The sequence below is a fragment of the Sciurus carolinensis genome, chromosome 6 (assembly GCF_902686445.1).
Source record: "Sciurus carolinensis chromosome 6, mSciCar1.2, whole genome shotgun sequence".
Lineage (NCBI taxonomy): Eukaryota > Metazoa > Chordata > Mammalia > Rodentia > Sciuridae > Sciurus > Sciurus carolinensis.
This window is the reverse complement of record NC_062218.1, coordinates 60,572,390-60,586,938: the sequence shown is the minus strand read 5'-3', so window position 1 is coordinate 60,586,938 and position 14,549 is coordinate 60,572,390. Positions and strand designations below refer to the sequence as shown.

The following is a 14,549-nucleotide window of genomic DNA, read 5'->3' as shown; positions in this document are numbered from 1 at the left end:
TGCTGGCTGCACCACACTGTTATCACAGGGTGTACTTTGGATGCAGCCAAACAGAGAAAACACTATACCTTAAGTATCACCTCCTCAGTTCCAGGGTTCATTGCCAGGGTTGGCTCAGGAAGAATTGGCACTGATGCAGTTTGTCTTCAGCCTCCTTCCTGGTTCCCCTGTGATCAGCCTGGCAGCTCCAGGTCCACCTCTCCACTGCCTTGCTCCCTTTGCTGGCTGGGGTTCTGTATCCAGGCAGAATCCTCCTTAATGACCTCAGGCTCCAGAACTTTCTCTCCCCACCACCAAAGTGTTCCCATTTTGAAACTTGTTATTCTCCTTCAAATTTCCCAGTGACATATGACAAGTTGCTATATCTTATATTAGTAATAATATATCTTACATAATAATAATTAAATCAATCTATCTTATTTATCTTATATAGAGGTGACCTATTATGAGCTAACACCCCTTATCAGATATATTTGTTTTGTATTTTCAATGGAATGTAGCTTAGGCTTCTATCAAGTTTTAATCTAAAAGTAGAATTAAAATGTCATTACCTGCAGGACAGACAGGTAATAGAGGACAGGTAATAGTTTTTTTCCCCCCATTATTCTGTTGATTTTTTTTTTTCTTAACCTTTCAGGTCTTCTTAAGTTGTTTGATATGCATGAAATTCAATTTTTCTTATGTATAAGATTGGCCTCATTCTTCAATACCCTTATTTTATTTATGTATATCTGCTGCATGTGGAAATAGGTTTTGTAGTGAATATGCAAACAACTCAGATACACTGAAAATTGTAGAGGAGTATGGATACTTTTCAATCCTGCCTAGTCTTGGTCCTTGAAGACCATTTCTGGGACTGTGGGCAATGTTAAGCACTTTTCTCTCTGGTTCAATAGCCCTCATCCTTATAAAAAAAAAATTAAACAATTAATGGCACATAGTTACTTTGCCTCTGTCCTTGTGCTCTTGATGCCTTTTTTCTTAGCTTTTTCTTTAGGAAGCCTCTTATGAAGAAAAGACAAAAATGCCCCTCCCAATTTCAAAACTCTCTGTTTTGTCTTTTTCCTTGCTTACACGTAGGGGCCATCCTCCTGCCTCCTCTTCTGTGTTAATGAAAGTCATTCTGATTATATTGTGGCCTTCTTAAAGTAAGGGTCCTTAACTTCATTTTAACAAAGTCCCTAGAGATGAGCAATGGTCTCTATTTCTGATCCTTAGATTTAGCTGGTTACAGGTTTATCAGGGTAACCTTCAGAAACATGGAGAACAGGGTTCTGTAACATACACTGCATATGTGCAGTCTAGTGGCAGTGGATACATTCTATGCCTCCACTTTTAAAGGGTTAGTGTGAGGATGGCAGTAACTGTCTAGTAAACTTGAGATGCTGTTCATCCTGGAAGTCCTGGCAGCATAGCACCTGGGGAAAAACTTTGCAGAATAAGGCGGAGCCATTTGCTTGGGGGCAGGAGGGCCCTATGAGCCAGTGGTAGCTGAATGGCTTCTGTGTCAGTCTTGATAATCATAGTCACAGTGCTTTGCTGCTACTAATTTCTGGAAATTCTGCCAAAGGCAACAGAAAAATGTACTTGAATGGGAGCTCACTAACTTTGGCAAAAAGATGAGAGTGAGGCAAAGAAGAGGAGTGTAAGGAGGGGCAGAGAGCAGGACTTGGTAAGCACCCACACCAGTATTAAGAACTGAGAAGACAGTTATCAGAGACACTGTTATCGAAAGTCAGGGAGGGCATTGAAGAAATACACATATTTCTGATGAGTATGTTCATATTGATGTGTGCATGCGTTTTTCCCTGTTTAGTATTCTTTATTTTTTTGGTACCGGATTGAATTCAGGAGGTCTTAACCACGGGGCCACATCCCCAACTCTTTTTTCTATTTTTTTAAAAATTTAGAGACAGGGTCTCACTAAGTTGCTGAGGCTGACTTTGAACTTGTAAAACTCCTGCTTCAGCCTCCCAAGCCGCTGGGATTACAGGTGTGAGTCACCACACCTGGCCTGTTTTGTATTCTGAACCCTTCCCAACTCACATGGAATCCAAGGAGCTCCATGGAATCAGGATGAACGTGTGTAATTTTGTGATGCTATCTTATAAAACTATCACCTAAATAAACAGGTAAAAATATATGACTCAGAAAGAAATGTCAGAGAGGGAAAGAGCAGAGGCACTGGATGCGTGCAGTCTGAGGAGGGCGCACATTCAAGGTGACAGGCTTGAACTCAGGGGCTGGGGTAGAGGCAAGAGGCGAAGGTAGGCAAATAATGGTGCTTGGTCATGAGAGAAGAATAGACCCTGAGCTCATAAAAGACAGATTTAAAATCAGTAGTCGCTAAAAGGACGGTGTCGGCTTTAACTAGGCCCACAGGTGTGGCGGTGTTTAAAGAGTGGCGGGCCCAGTCTGTCCTCCTGGCAGTGCTGCCGCGCTAGCTTGAGGCCACGGGAGAGTCTTCTGCAGACTTGGACTGAGCTGTTCACTATCTTGTCGTCCAGGCCACCGGCTTCAGGAGACGGTGACGGTGTCTGTGTGCCTCTGCTCGGAGGGCTACTCCCCGGTGACCATGGGCTCTGGCTCAGTGACCTACGTGGACAACATGGCCTGCAGGCTGGCCCGGTTGCTGGTTACCCAGGCTGATCGCCTCACAGCCTGTAGCCACCAGAGCCTGCTCACCCCATTTGCCCTGACGGTGGCAGCGCTACCTGCTTTGGATGAGGAGCTGGTGCTGGCTCTGACCCAGCTGGAGCTGCCCACAGGGTGGACTGTGTTGGGAAGTTCTTCACTTGAAGGTGGGTCTTCACAGAAGATTCAGGTGTGCACTCTATGTTAAGTTCAGAATGTGCCTTACTTACATTAATTGTCTGTCTTTCTGGGTGGGTTTTTATGTCCATCTTTTATTTGAGCCTTGCTCCGATGTGACTGGGCTCCCTGAGGTCCTGAGTCACTCAACTCTGGCTGACTAATGTGGCTCTGTCCCAGGGGTTGTCAGGGAGGTGGAGATGAAGGGCTTTGCTTCAATGGGATGGGACTGTTCCTTTATGGCAGGCTCTTGAAACCAGCTGCTTTGGGTTGTGGCTCCACTTCCCTTGGCAAGTTTTCTTGCTGTGAGAAGGGGACATTGCTGACTTGTTTTCAAATAGGAAACAAGGAAAAAAAAAAAAAAAACAACTCCGTGAAAGAGGGAGACTAAAGCCTTTAGAAGAAATGTGGTCATATAAGAAATGTAACCAATGAGTTGACATCTTTAAACATGTCAGTGTCTCCAAGAACATTTTGCATTATATTTGCACTCAGAATTTTAATTGACCTAATGGTTTCTATTTATGGGGTACAGTGATAATTACATACATGGATATCAGGTGTATTGACCAAATTGGGTTATTGGCATTTCCATTTCCTTGGACATTTATCATTTTTTTGGTACTATGTTTGTACTAACATTTGAAATTACTAAAGGCTCTTAATACTAATTATTTGAAATGTGCACATGAGGAGAGCTGTAGATGTTATTGGTCCTAAACTAGGCACATGACTAAGCTGCTCGATGGGTCCCTCTAATGGTGGCTACAAATTGCATAATTTTATTGAAAATACAGAAATGTTGTTTTTATTGAACACAACATATATTATTGTTGTTTTTCTCTATTCTTCCCATGACCTTAGTTTTGTGATTAGATGATGCTATTTTTAAAGAGTTTCTGCTCCCTGATAAATGCTTGTTAGGAGTTGCAAGTTGGCTTAAATTTGATCATGAATGAGATTTGACACGCTACTCTAGGTAAAAGGATATGATTTTTGTAAACAAGGTTATAGATAGGGCCATAAGCCACAACTAGAGATATTTTTTTCCATTTAATCAGAGTTGCATTGGAATCCCCTGGACCCTTAAGGATATTTCTTATTTTTGAAGACCTTAATTGAGAGAAGTCACAGTGTTGCCAACACTGGGCCATGCCTGGATCCCGTGTGCTGCACTTTGCTGTGAGATGTCTGCTTGATACGTATAAAGGGGTGGCTCCCTGAGGATGTGGGCTTTTGTCTATTCTGCTTTTCATTATTCCCCAGGTTCTAGTGAGGGACGTGAGATATACGGGGGAATTGCACTAGTGATATTTAAAGGTCTTAGGATAAACTCTTCATATGTTTTGTAAGTATGTACACGGGATGTATGTCATGTTGTGAATAATATGTTATATATGTTGATATATTGTTATAATATGATTATATTATGTATTTCAATATAACTTACACACATATGCGCACACATACACACCATTTTCTAACTAAGGAACTTTATTTTCTTAAGCTTCTTGGATTTTTAAAAGACTTTCTAACTAGAATACTGGCGAGTATTTTACATTTTGGAAAGTGCACCCATTTTTACAAAGACACAAAGCACTGGAATTTTTCACCTGTCACTGTGCTCATCAGGCCCATGAGTGGAAAGCAACTGTGTCATGGAACTTCATAACTTCACATGAATAGCTTAAACTGAGTGCTTCCAAAATGGGAGTTCCTGTTACTCATTTGCTATATTTGTTTTTCATGTCAAAATTCAGAAATTAAGATATCCTAATGTTTAACCTGTGGGTCAACAACAGCACATACACGTCATTATCCATGTTGGGTGTGTATGCTCATGGTTATTTCTGACAGACATATGTAATTGAATGGATTTGGAGAACATTGAGTTGTCAAAAGCAGTCTTGTTGCCATTTCTATGGATTTTTGGAGTTGCCTTCCTCCTTCTCCTCCTCCTTCTTTTTTGTGCCAGGGATTGAACCCAGCGGTGCCTAACCACCAAGCCGCATCCCCAGCCCTTTTCTATATTTTATGTTGAGACAGGATCTTGCTGAGTTGCTTAGGGCCTTGCTAAGTTGCTGAGACTGGCTTTGAACTTGTGACCCTCCTGCCTCAGCCTCCCGAGCTCCTGGGATTACAGGTGTGCACCATGCCTGGCATTGGAGATGCATTCTTATTTACTAAGCCTCCGCCTGTCATGATCTTTGATTTACCCATATCCTATAGAAGACCTACATATATATATCATCAAGGGGTACTTTCTGGCCCCTGCACTGGTACTTATATAGGCTATTCATTTATTTATAACTTTTTAATTTGTTCTTTTTAGATATACCTGACAGTAGAGTGTATTTTGACATATTATACATACATGCCATATAACTTATTCTAATTAGGATCCCATTCTTGTGGTTGTTTCTCTGGTGGTGTACTCCTATGTGAACGTAGGGGAGTTATGTCTGATTCATCCCACTGTCTTTCCTAGTCCCATCCCCCCTCCCTTCCCTTCATTCCCTTTGTCTAATCTACTGAACTTCAAGCGTAGACTTGCAACAGAGATTCTCTACATTGTCACTGTCAAGGGATAGGCTAACACTATGTTTTAATCTTCACTCCGAGGTTTGTCATGATCTTAGTGGATTTTATTCAGTCTAACATGTGTTTAAATTTCTGTATCCACTTTTTCATACCTTAGTTCTGTTATGTGTGTGTGTTATGGATCATTTGTAGATAATGGCCAATGTTAGATCTGTAGGCATGAACAGATATATTTATCAGGACACTTTTGTCAAAATTATTCCAGTTTTTAAAAAGGAAATTGGGCATTTAGACAGATAATTCAAATATAAATTCTTCTATGTTAGTTTTAATTTTTTTACTTTAGAAATTCTACTATATCCTGGGTGAGTGGGGGACCCAGAGGTTTTGTTGCTTTGAACATAAGTTACTTGTTTTATAGTTGGGAATCAACAAGAACACTTGGTGAAGGCCTAATACGGATGCCCTGTAGTAGCTGGGTTGTGTTAACTTTTTATGATGGACATGACTAAGGGGATGTGTCTATTCAAATCCAGTTGGTAGGGTAGTACTAAATTTGAACTATTTTGTATTTGTTCTTTATCATTTTCAACTGTTTAATTTAGAGTTTTAATCAAAGCAGTTTAGGATCTTTTACATACTCAGATATTTTTCCCCCCAACACATGTATTTTATTAGATTTGTTTGTCTTTGAAGTAGATAAATTATAATAATGAAGTAAGAAATAAACTGAGGAATGGGGTCTGCTGGAGTTGATAGTGGCAATGACTTCAGACGTGGAAAACTGCTTCTTTCCTAGTAATCGTTTCTTTTTAAAAAATCTATTGCTCTGTGGTATACTCTAAGATCTGGTATTGTGATACCTCCTGCTTCACTTTTCCTGCTCAGGATTGTTTTGGATATTCGGTCTCTTATTCTTCCAGATGAATTTCATTATTTCTTCCTTTATTTTTATGAGGAACATCATTGAGATATTTATTGGAATTGCATTGAATCTGTATAGCACTTTTGGTAGTATGGCCATTTTGACAATATTAATTTTGCCTATCCAAGAACATGGGAGATCTTTCCATCTTCTAAGGTTTTCTTTAATTTCTTTCTTTAGTGTTCTGTAGTTCTCATTGTAGAGGTCTTTCACTTCTTTTGTTAGATTGATTCCCAGGTATTTTTTTTTTTTTTGAGGCTATTGTGAATGGAGTGGTTTTCCTAATTTCTCTTTCAGAGGTTCATCACTTATGAATAGAAATGCATTAGATTTATGTGTATTGATTTTATATCCCGCTACTTTGCTGAATTCATTTATTAGTTCTATAAGTTTTCTAGTGGAGTTTTTTGGATCCTCTAAATATAGAATCATGTCATTGGCAAATAGTTACAGCTTGAATTCTTCTTTTCCTATATGTATCCCTTTAATTTCTTTGGTTTGTCTAATTACTTTGGCTAGTGTTTCAAGAACAATGTTGAATAGAAGTGGTAAAAGAGGGCATCCCTGCCTTGTTTTAGTTTTTAGAGGGAATGCTTTCAGTTTTTCTCCATTTAGATTGATGTTGGCCGTGGGCTTAGCATTGACAGCCTTTACAATGTTGAGGTATGTTCTTACTATCTCTATTTTTTCTAGTGTTTTAAGCATGAAGGGATGCTATATTTTATCAAAAGCTTTCTCAGCATCTATTGAAATAATCATATGATTCTTAACTTTAAGTCTATTGATGTGATGAATTACATTTATTGATTTTCGAATATTGAACCAACCTTGCATCCCAGGGATAAACCCCACTTGATCATTGTGCACTATCTTTTTAATATGTTTTTATATGCAATTTGCCAGAATTTTGTTAAGGATTTTTGCATCTATGTTCATTAGGGACAGACACTTTACAGAAGAAGATATACAGGCAATTATTAAATATAATGAAAAAGTGTTCAACATCTCTAGTAATTAGAGAAATGCAAATTAGAACAACTCTAAGATTTCATCTTACTCCAATTAGAATGGCTATTATCAAGAACACAAACAATAATAGATGTTGATGTTGATGTGGGGAAAAAGGCACACTTTTATATTGCTAGTGGAGTTGCAAATTGGTGCAGCCACTCTGGAAAGCAGTGTGGAGACTCCTCAGAAAACTTGGAATGGACCCACCTTTTGACCCAGTTTTCCCACTCCTTGGTTTATACCCAAAGGACTTAAAATCAGCAGACTGCAGAAATGCAGGCACATCAATTTTTATAGTAGCTCAATTCACAGTAGGTAGATTGTGGAACCAAACTAGATGCCCTTCAACAGATGAATGGATAAAGAAACTGTGGTATATACATACATTATGGAATATTATTCAGCCATAAAGAAGAATAATATTATGTCATTTTCAGATAAATGGATGGAATTGGAGAATATCATGCTAAGTGAAATAAGCCAATCCCAAAAAACCAAAGGCCAAAGTTTTCTCTGATAAGTGGATGATGATATATAATAGGGGTAGGGAGTTGGGAGGTGAGAGAAGAATGGAGGAACTTTAGATTACATAGAAGGAAATGAGAGTGAGGAGGTGGGGTATGAAAAATGGTGGAATGAGACAGACATCATTACCTTTTATATACATGTATGATTACTCAAATGGTATGAATCTACATTGTGCACAACCATAGAAACGAAAAGATGTACCCCATTTGTGTACAGTGAATCAAAATGTAGTCTGTAAAAAAAAATAAAAAATAAACTATTTTCAATTTATTTTTAACTGATACAAAGAAACAAAATTGTACATATTAATGGAGTACCATGTAATGTTTTGATGTACACATATATTGCATATATTTAAGTTGGGTTAAACATATTTATTTCCTCAAATATCATTTCTTCTTCATAAAAATATCCTTTCATCTAGCTTTTTGAAGCACACAGGATGTTACTGTTATCTACAGTCACCACTGTATATCAGCACACCAGACCTTCTTGCTTCTATCTCTCTATAACTTAGTACCCATTAATCAACTATTTCTCCTCCTTGTGTCCTCTGGTAGCCCCCAGTCTACTCTCAACTTCTATGAGATCAATGTTCTTAGATTCCACAAGTGAATGAGATCATATGGTATTTGTCTTTCTGTGCCTGGCTTATTTCATTTAACATAATGATCTCTAGTCCATTTATGTTGCTGTAAAGGGCAGGATTTCATTCTTTTTTATGGTTGAATAGTATTCCATTGTGTATAGGTATCACATTTTCTTTTCCCATTCATCAGTGGATGGGTACTAGGATTACTCAATTCTTGGCTGTCGTGAATAGTGCTGCAGTGAACGTGGGGGTGCAGATGCCTCTTTGGTGTAGTGATTTCATTTCCCTTGGATATATACCCAGTAGTGGGATTGCTAGATCCTATGGTAGTTCTATTTCAATTTTCTGAAAAATCGTCATACTATTCAGTAATCATTTTAGCCATACTATTCACTTATCCAAAAACAATTTGAAATCTTCACTATTCACTCTTATAAAATTATTCGTGTTGTTCATTTATGATTTCCTTAGGTATAAATAGATATTACTGGACGTGTATGAATTAATTTTGATAATGATTCTGTCTCTTTTATGAGATAAACTCTTATGAGTTTGATTAAAATCTTACTGTGAAACATTACTGCAATTCCCTTGCCTTTTTAGGATAAATCTCTTGTTTCTTTTTCTTTTTTAATCATTGAGCGTTATTGGGAAGACCCAGGATCCTGGAGAAGGGCCAGAGTCTGAGTGGAGCATTGTGTCCCATAAAGAAAAGCAGAGCCTCCTCTTGGCCTGCATTTTACCCGTCATTAGTCATAAGGCAACTTCATTATGCCTACGAGGGAAGGAAATATCCCAGGTTTTATTTAATTTTAGGCCATCCATAAAACTGGATTTCTGTTTCATAAAATTAAGCCCATTCCTTCTGTGCAATAGTTTTCATGACAGAAATTTTGCAGGGTCTCAGAGGTCGTCAATTATAGTAAAATGTTGAGAAGTAATATAATTACCCCATGAAATTTCACAATTTATCTATTTTTGTTTGGGGTTCTTTTCTTCTCTTTGGACAGAAACCTTTTCTCAGAGATTGGCATAATGTTGACAATTAGGTTAACTGGGATTAAGTATTATAACGTTTCACATGTTGATACTTAGATGACTTTGGAGTTGAAAGTCATCTTCCCTTCCTGTTCAATCACGCGATTTCTCTGTACTTGTGCTTCCAGGAGCCTGCATGGCCTTCCCAGGGGCGTGGGATGGAGTTGCTGGCAGGGCAGAGGACCCAGGGGGCACATGCCACCTCAGGGCTGATGGCATTACCCCATGAACTTAGTAACTTCTCTCATAGCCTAGGGAGAGGTAGAGCTTGTCCTGGCTGTGGTTTCTGATTAAAGAGTTAAAAAAAAAAAAAAAGACCATTTCTTTAAAAAAAAAAAAAAAAGGCATATAAAAAAGTCACATGTATTTATACTTATAAACTCGTGTACAGCAAATTCAAGATTTTTTCCAGAGTAGATTTTAATTTTGAAAATGAATTTGGACTTCTGCAGTTGACTAGGTGGAAGTAGTTCTTGTGATCAAAGGTCTCCATATAGGTCTTCTTGTGTTATGAAGCACGTGTGATTTTTGGTTATACCAACCAAAACACATAACAAAGTTTGATTTTGTAAAGGTGATGCCAGGAATTGAGTCCTCAGTGAAAAATATTAAAATCTTTAAATAAAACAAAGTTTTATATGTCAGATTACTTTATTGAGCTTAAAGAATTCAACTTTCTTCCTGCCTTTATAAGTGATTCTGTGCATGAAAGGAATTTTGAGGGTAAGGCAGTTGAGCCTTTGCAACCTTTTAACAGAGCTATCTTGGTCTTAAACACAGCTGATGTATTTAGGGAACTGGCTTCTTTTTTTCTGGATGTTTGATTGGAGAACTGTACGCAAAGAGGACCAGTTGGTAGAATTGGTAGGATGACCTTAGAGAATTTTTCTTTTTTTTTGTACTGGAGATTGAACCCAAGGGCACTTAATCCCTGAGCCACAGAGTCTTGCTAAGTTGCTTAGGGTTTTGCTAAATTGCTGAGTCTGAGTCTGGCTTTGAACTCGAGATCCTCTTGCCTCAGACTTCAAACCCCTGGGATTACAGGTGTGCACCACTGTGCCCTGTGAGGCTTAGAGAATTTAATATTTTAATTGTTAATTATTCCAAAGATCAGATGAAGAGCATGCTCCAGAACTTGCAGATAACACCATGATAATTTAACTTGAATCTAGAAATTATAGAAATGATTCATTAGTGGCGGAACACATGTTGTAAGAAGAAGTCCAAGTAGTGTCTGTTTGTGTGAAAACTAGTTGCAGCATAATGAACAGGTGCTTAAAGAAAAAACAGAAATCCTTGTCATGGACTGCAGGTGTAGTGTACGGTGTGAGTAGCATAGTGTGATGCTCTTATGAAGAAGACAGCTGGCACGATGCTTTGGGTCTTTATAATTAGCACCCTTTGAAGAACAGTGTTTGCCTTTCTATGCTTCACAACTCATGAGAGGAGAAAAGGAAAGAAACGCAGAGTCAGAAGGACTTCAGAAGAAAATTTCTAAGAGTGAGAGTTATTCAACAACTGTTAGGATGTACCTTGATTGTTTAGTGTTCCCGTGGGGAATTCAAAGAGCAATTTTAATGTTGTTTATTATCTGCAGGAAAAGCCACTAAATGAGAATTAGCAGTTCATTATGAAAGACTTAGGGGGATTGACCAGTTTTATGTGACATCTACATCTTGCTTTAAGCTGATCAAAACAATTACCTTCCTCCTAGAGACCACGAGAAAGGGAATGTGGGGGTCCAGCAGAGTTTGACAGATGGGAGTATGTGTTTCTCTTTCTTGGAATAAAGAAAAGAGATCTGTAGCCAGTAAGAAGCCAGATTTGTTTAACACTAGAGATGGAGCAGGGTTTGTGTTTTTATTCCTGAATATAACCTGCTGGTGGCTGATATGGAAAGAAAATAGAGGGAGGCTGAGGAGCAGACACATAGACAGGCCCCTCTTCCCTCTTTTCTAAATCTCATGGACCAGGGAAGGGCGCGTTGAGTCATGAGCCTTGCTTGCTGGCTGGCAGACAACGTGACAGGTCAGCTTTGTTTTTCTGCCCCAAAGCTTTATACTGGACGGCAAATTTAAAATGACATCAGCTGGAACACCAGTGGGTAGGAAACCCATAAAAGACAAACTTATTTCAAAATACATGTTTTCAGCTTTTCAGTTTTGAAATTAATGCATAATGGGTAACAACAAATTCCAAGGTGTGTGTGTTTCTCTTGGAAACCGTTACATTTTTGTAAGCAATTGTGTGCACATTCAATATCGCTTTCTGGCCTTCTGTCACTTCTGATAGTACCTACTAGGACAAATACATCCACAACTTTTCTGACATATTAAACTGATAGTTTCTTCCTGGGGTGAATATTGATGGTGGGGAGAATGGTTTTGGAATAGATCCCATGGTAAACTAATAAAATTATTTCACAATACTTAGCTATGTGTATGTATGTCATTTGTGACATTTAAAATCCTTAATTTAAAAATGTTTTCTTTGACTCTTTAGCTTTTAATTTCTTTTTTTTTTTTTTTTTGCTACTGGGGAGTGAATCCAGGTGTGCTTAACCACTGAGCCATATCTCCGGCCCGTTTTTGTACTTTATTTAGGGACAGAGTCTCACTGAGTTACTTAGGTTCTCCCTAAGTTGCTGAGACTGACTTTGAACTCGTGATCCTCCTGCCTCAGCCTCCAGAGCCACTGAGATGGCAGGTGTGCGCCACCACGCCAGGCCAAGCTTTTAATTTTTAAGGAATAGGATTTCTGGCAGTGAAGAATGTAATTAAACTTAAATTCCTCAGAAACAGGATTTTTGCTCCCTTAAAATATATTGGATTTATTTTTCAGCTTATGTCAGTACTCTTATTGAACACTTTCTCGAAGACACAGTATTTTAAAAAAGCAGCAGCAGCATAAACTCTTCCTTAAAAAAATAAGCTTCCTAGTGGTCTATTGATTCCTGCATTTTGAAGATTTCTGCTTTTTTTTTTTCACAATCTCTAACTTGGAATGGAACCACCATTTGACCCAGCTGTCCCACTTCTTCGTTTATACCCAAAGGACTAAAATCAGCCTATTACAGTGATGCTGCCACATCAATGTTTATAGCAGCCTGATTCACAATAGGTAAACTATGGAACTAACCTGGGTGCCCTTCAACAGATGAATGGATTAAAAAAACGTGGTTTATATAAACAATGGAATATTATTCAGCCTTAAAGAATATTGAAATTACAGCATTTGCTGGTAAATGGATGGAGTTGGAGAATATCATGCTAAGTGAAATAAGCCAAACCCAAAAAATCAAAAGCCGAATGTTTTTTCTGATATGTGGTTGCTAATTCAAAATGGGGGCAGGGGCTAGGGAAGAACAGAGTTACTTTAGGTTAGGTAGAGGGAAGTGAAGGGAGGATAGGAAGCATAGTAGAGTGAAACAGACATTATTACCCCATGTATATATAGAACTATATGACCAGTGTGATTCTACAGCATGTATAATCAGAAGAATAAGAAATTATACTCCATTATATATGATGTATCAAAGTGCATTCTACTGTCATGTATAATTAATCAAAACAAATAAAAAAATAAGCTTCCTACTTTTGTCTGGCAATAATAGCCCTTCGACTGGAATAGAGAATTATACATTTACTCTCACATCTAGGAAATAGAACATAGGGATTGTATTCAGGTCACTTTTTCTCCTTCAATGATAATTTTCAAGGAAAAAGAATGTAAATGGAAGCTTTTATTTTTAAACACTCCACCCTATTGTGATTCCCAAAGGACTCTGAGCCAGGGAAATTTTGAAGCTCCTCTGGCCAGCTGTGCCCCATCCCTGCCTGCTCTCCTCTGGGAGCCCTTCAAGCATGGCAGGATGCACACGGCGGCTTTTGATGGCACACGGGAGGCTGAAATGGAATTTGAAAGTGACAGCAGCTAAGGGATCTGCCAGTACTTATCTGGAAGGAAAAAGTTAAGAGTTTTGCCGTTTTCATAGATTTCTTAATGGGATTTGGATGTTGGCAGTTGTGCTATTTCATTTAAAATGCATATGACGCATGTTTTTTAAAATGACCAATCCCTGGAGGTAAAAGGCCTGCGGTTGAAGATGAGTGGGAGAGGCCTGGGAGAAGGGTAGTGCCAGAACCGGAAGCGGCATGGACTCCTAGAGTAAGGGCAGTGTGCTCTGCTGCCAGGCCCCCTTTACTTGACTCTGGTGACCTTATAAGGCCTTGTGTTGACTCTTAACTGCAAGTCTTGGTGTGGGCGTGAAGCTGTGTAGATAGAAATTTCAAGAAGGGAGTGGGGGTATGAAAGATGGTGGAATGAGACAGACATCGACACCCTATGTACATGTATGATTTCACGAATGGTGTGAATCTACATCGTGCACAACCATAGAAATGAAATGATGTACCCCATTTGTGTACGATGAATCAAATGCAGTCTGTAAAAATAAAAAATTTATCTTCTGTAATCCCTCTCTCTGTTCCTACAGACCTGCTGTCCCTTCCCTCCCTGTACCTGTGCTTGTTTTTATTTTGCTGGTTTTGAGAGAGAGAGAGAGAGAGAGAGAGAGAGAGAGAGAAACACATCAGGCCAACACTGGAGAAAGGTCCGCACCTGGATCCTCGTGATTGACGCAGCTCACTTTCCTTTTGCTTATCCCCCATCCCTCTCAATGGGTTGCTTTATTAACACTCTGTCTTTTCTTGTCCTCTTTTAAAATCTATTTAGAGCTTTTAATTCTTGAATAGATTTTTCTCCACCTTCCCATCTGCAACTTATAGCAGGAGATATGAATGCGTGTGGTATTAAATGAATTGATCCCTGATTTTTTAAAAAAGGTGTTTTCCAATTCTTATAATATGACTCTCTTAGGTTTCCTTTCAAAACTTTAAATCTTTTTTATAGTTTTGACTTTTTGCTACTGTTGGCTTTAATATATGTTTTCTTTGACAAGTACACTGACTTTGAGGCTTACTCAAGCCAGCCTTTGCATAAGAGGAGGCATAATAGTTAAGAACTTGAGTTTTGGAGGTAGAAAAGTATGGGTGCAAATCCCTGAAGCTCCATTTATTATGAATGAGTTTGGACAATTGCATG

The 14,549-nt window shown here is 38.6% G+C and overlaps 1 protein-coding gene across 4 annotated transcripts in view; it reads left to right on the top strand.

The window, feature by feature from the left end:
• Nucleotides 1–14,549, top strand: part of Arhgef28 (Rho guanine nucleotide exchange factor 28) — a 309,587-nt gene that overhangs the window by 123,250 nt on the left and 171,788 nt on the right. For all 4 annotated transcript variants that reach the window (XM_047556977.1, XM_047556976.1, XM_047556975.1 and 1 more), the window contains one exon: nt 2,508–2,801. In XM_047556977.1, coding sequence (XP_047412933.1) covers nt 2,508–2,801 — 294 coding nt within the window. The remainder of the gene's footprint in view (nt 1–2,507; nt 2,802–14,549) is intronic.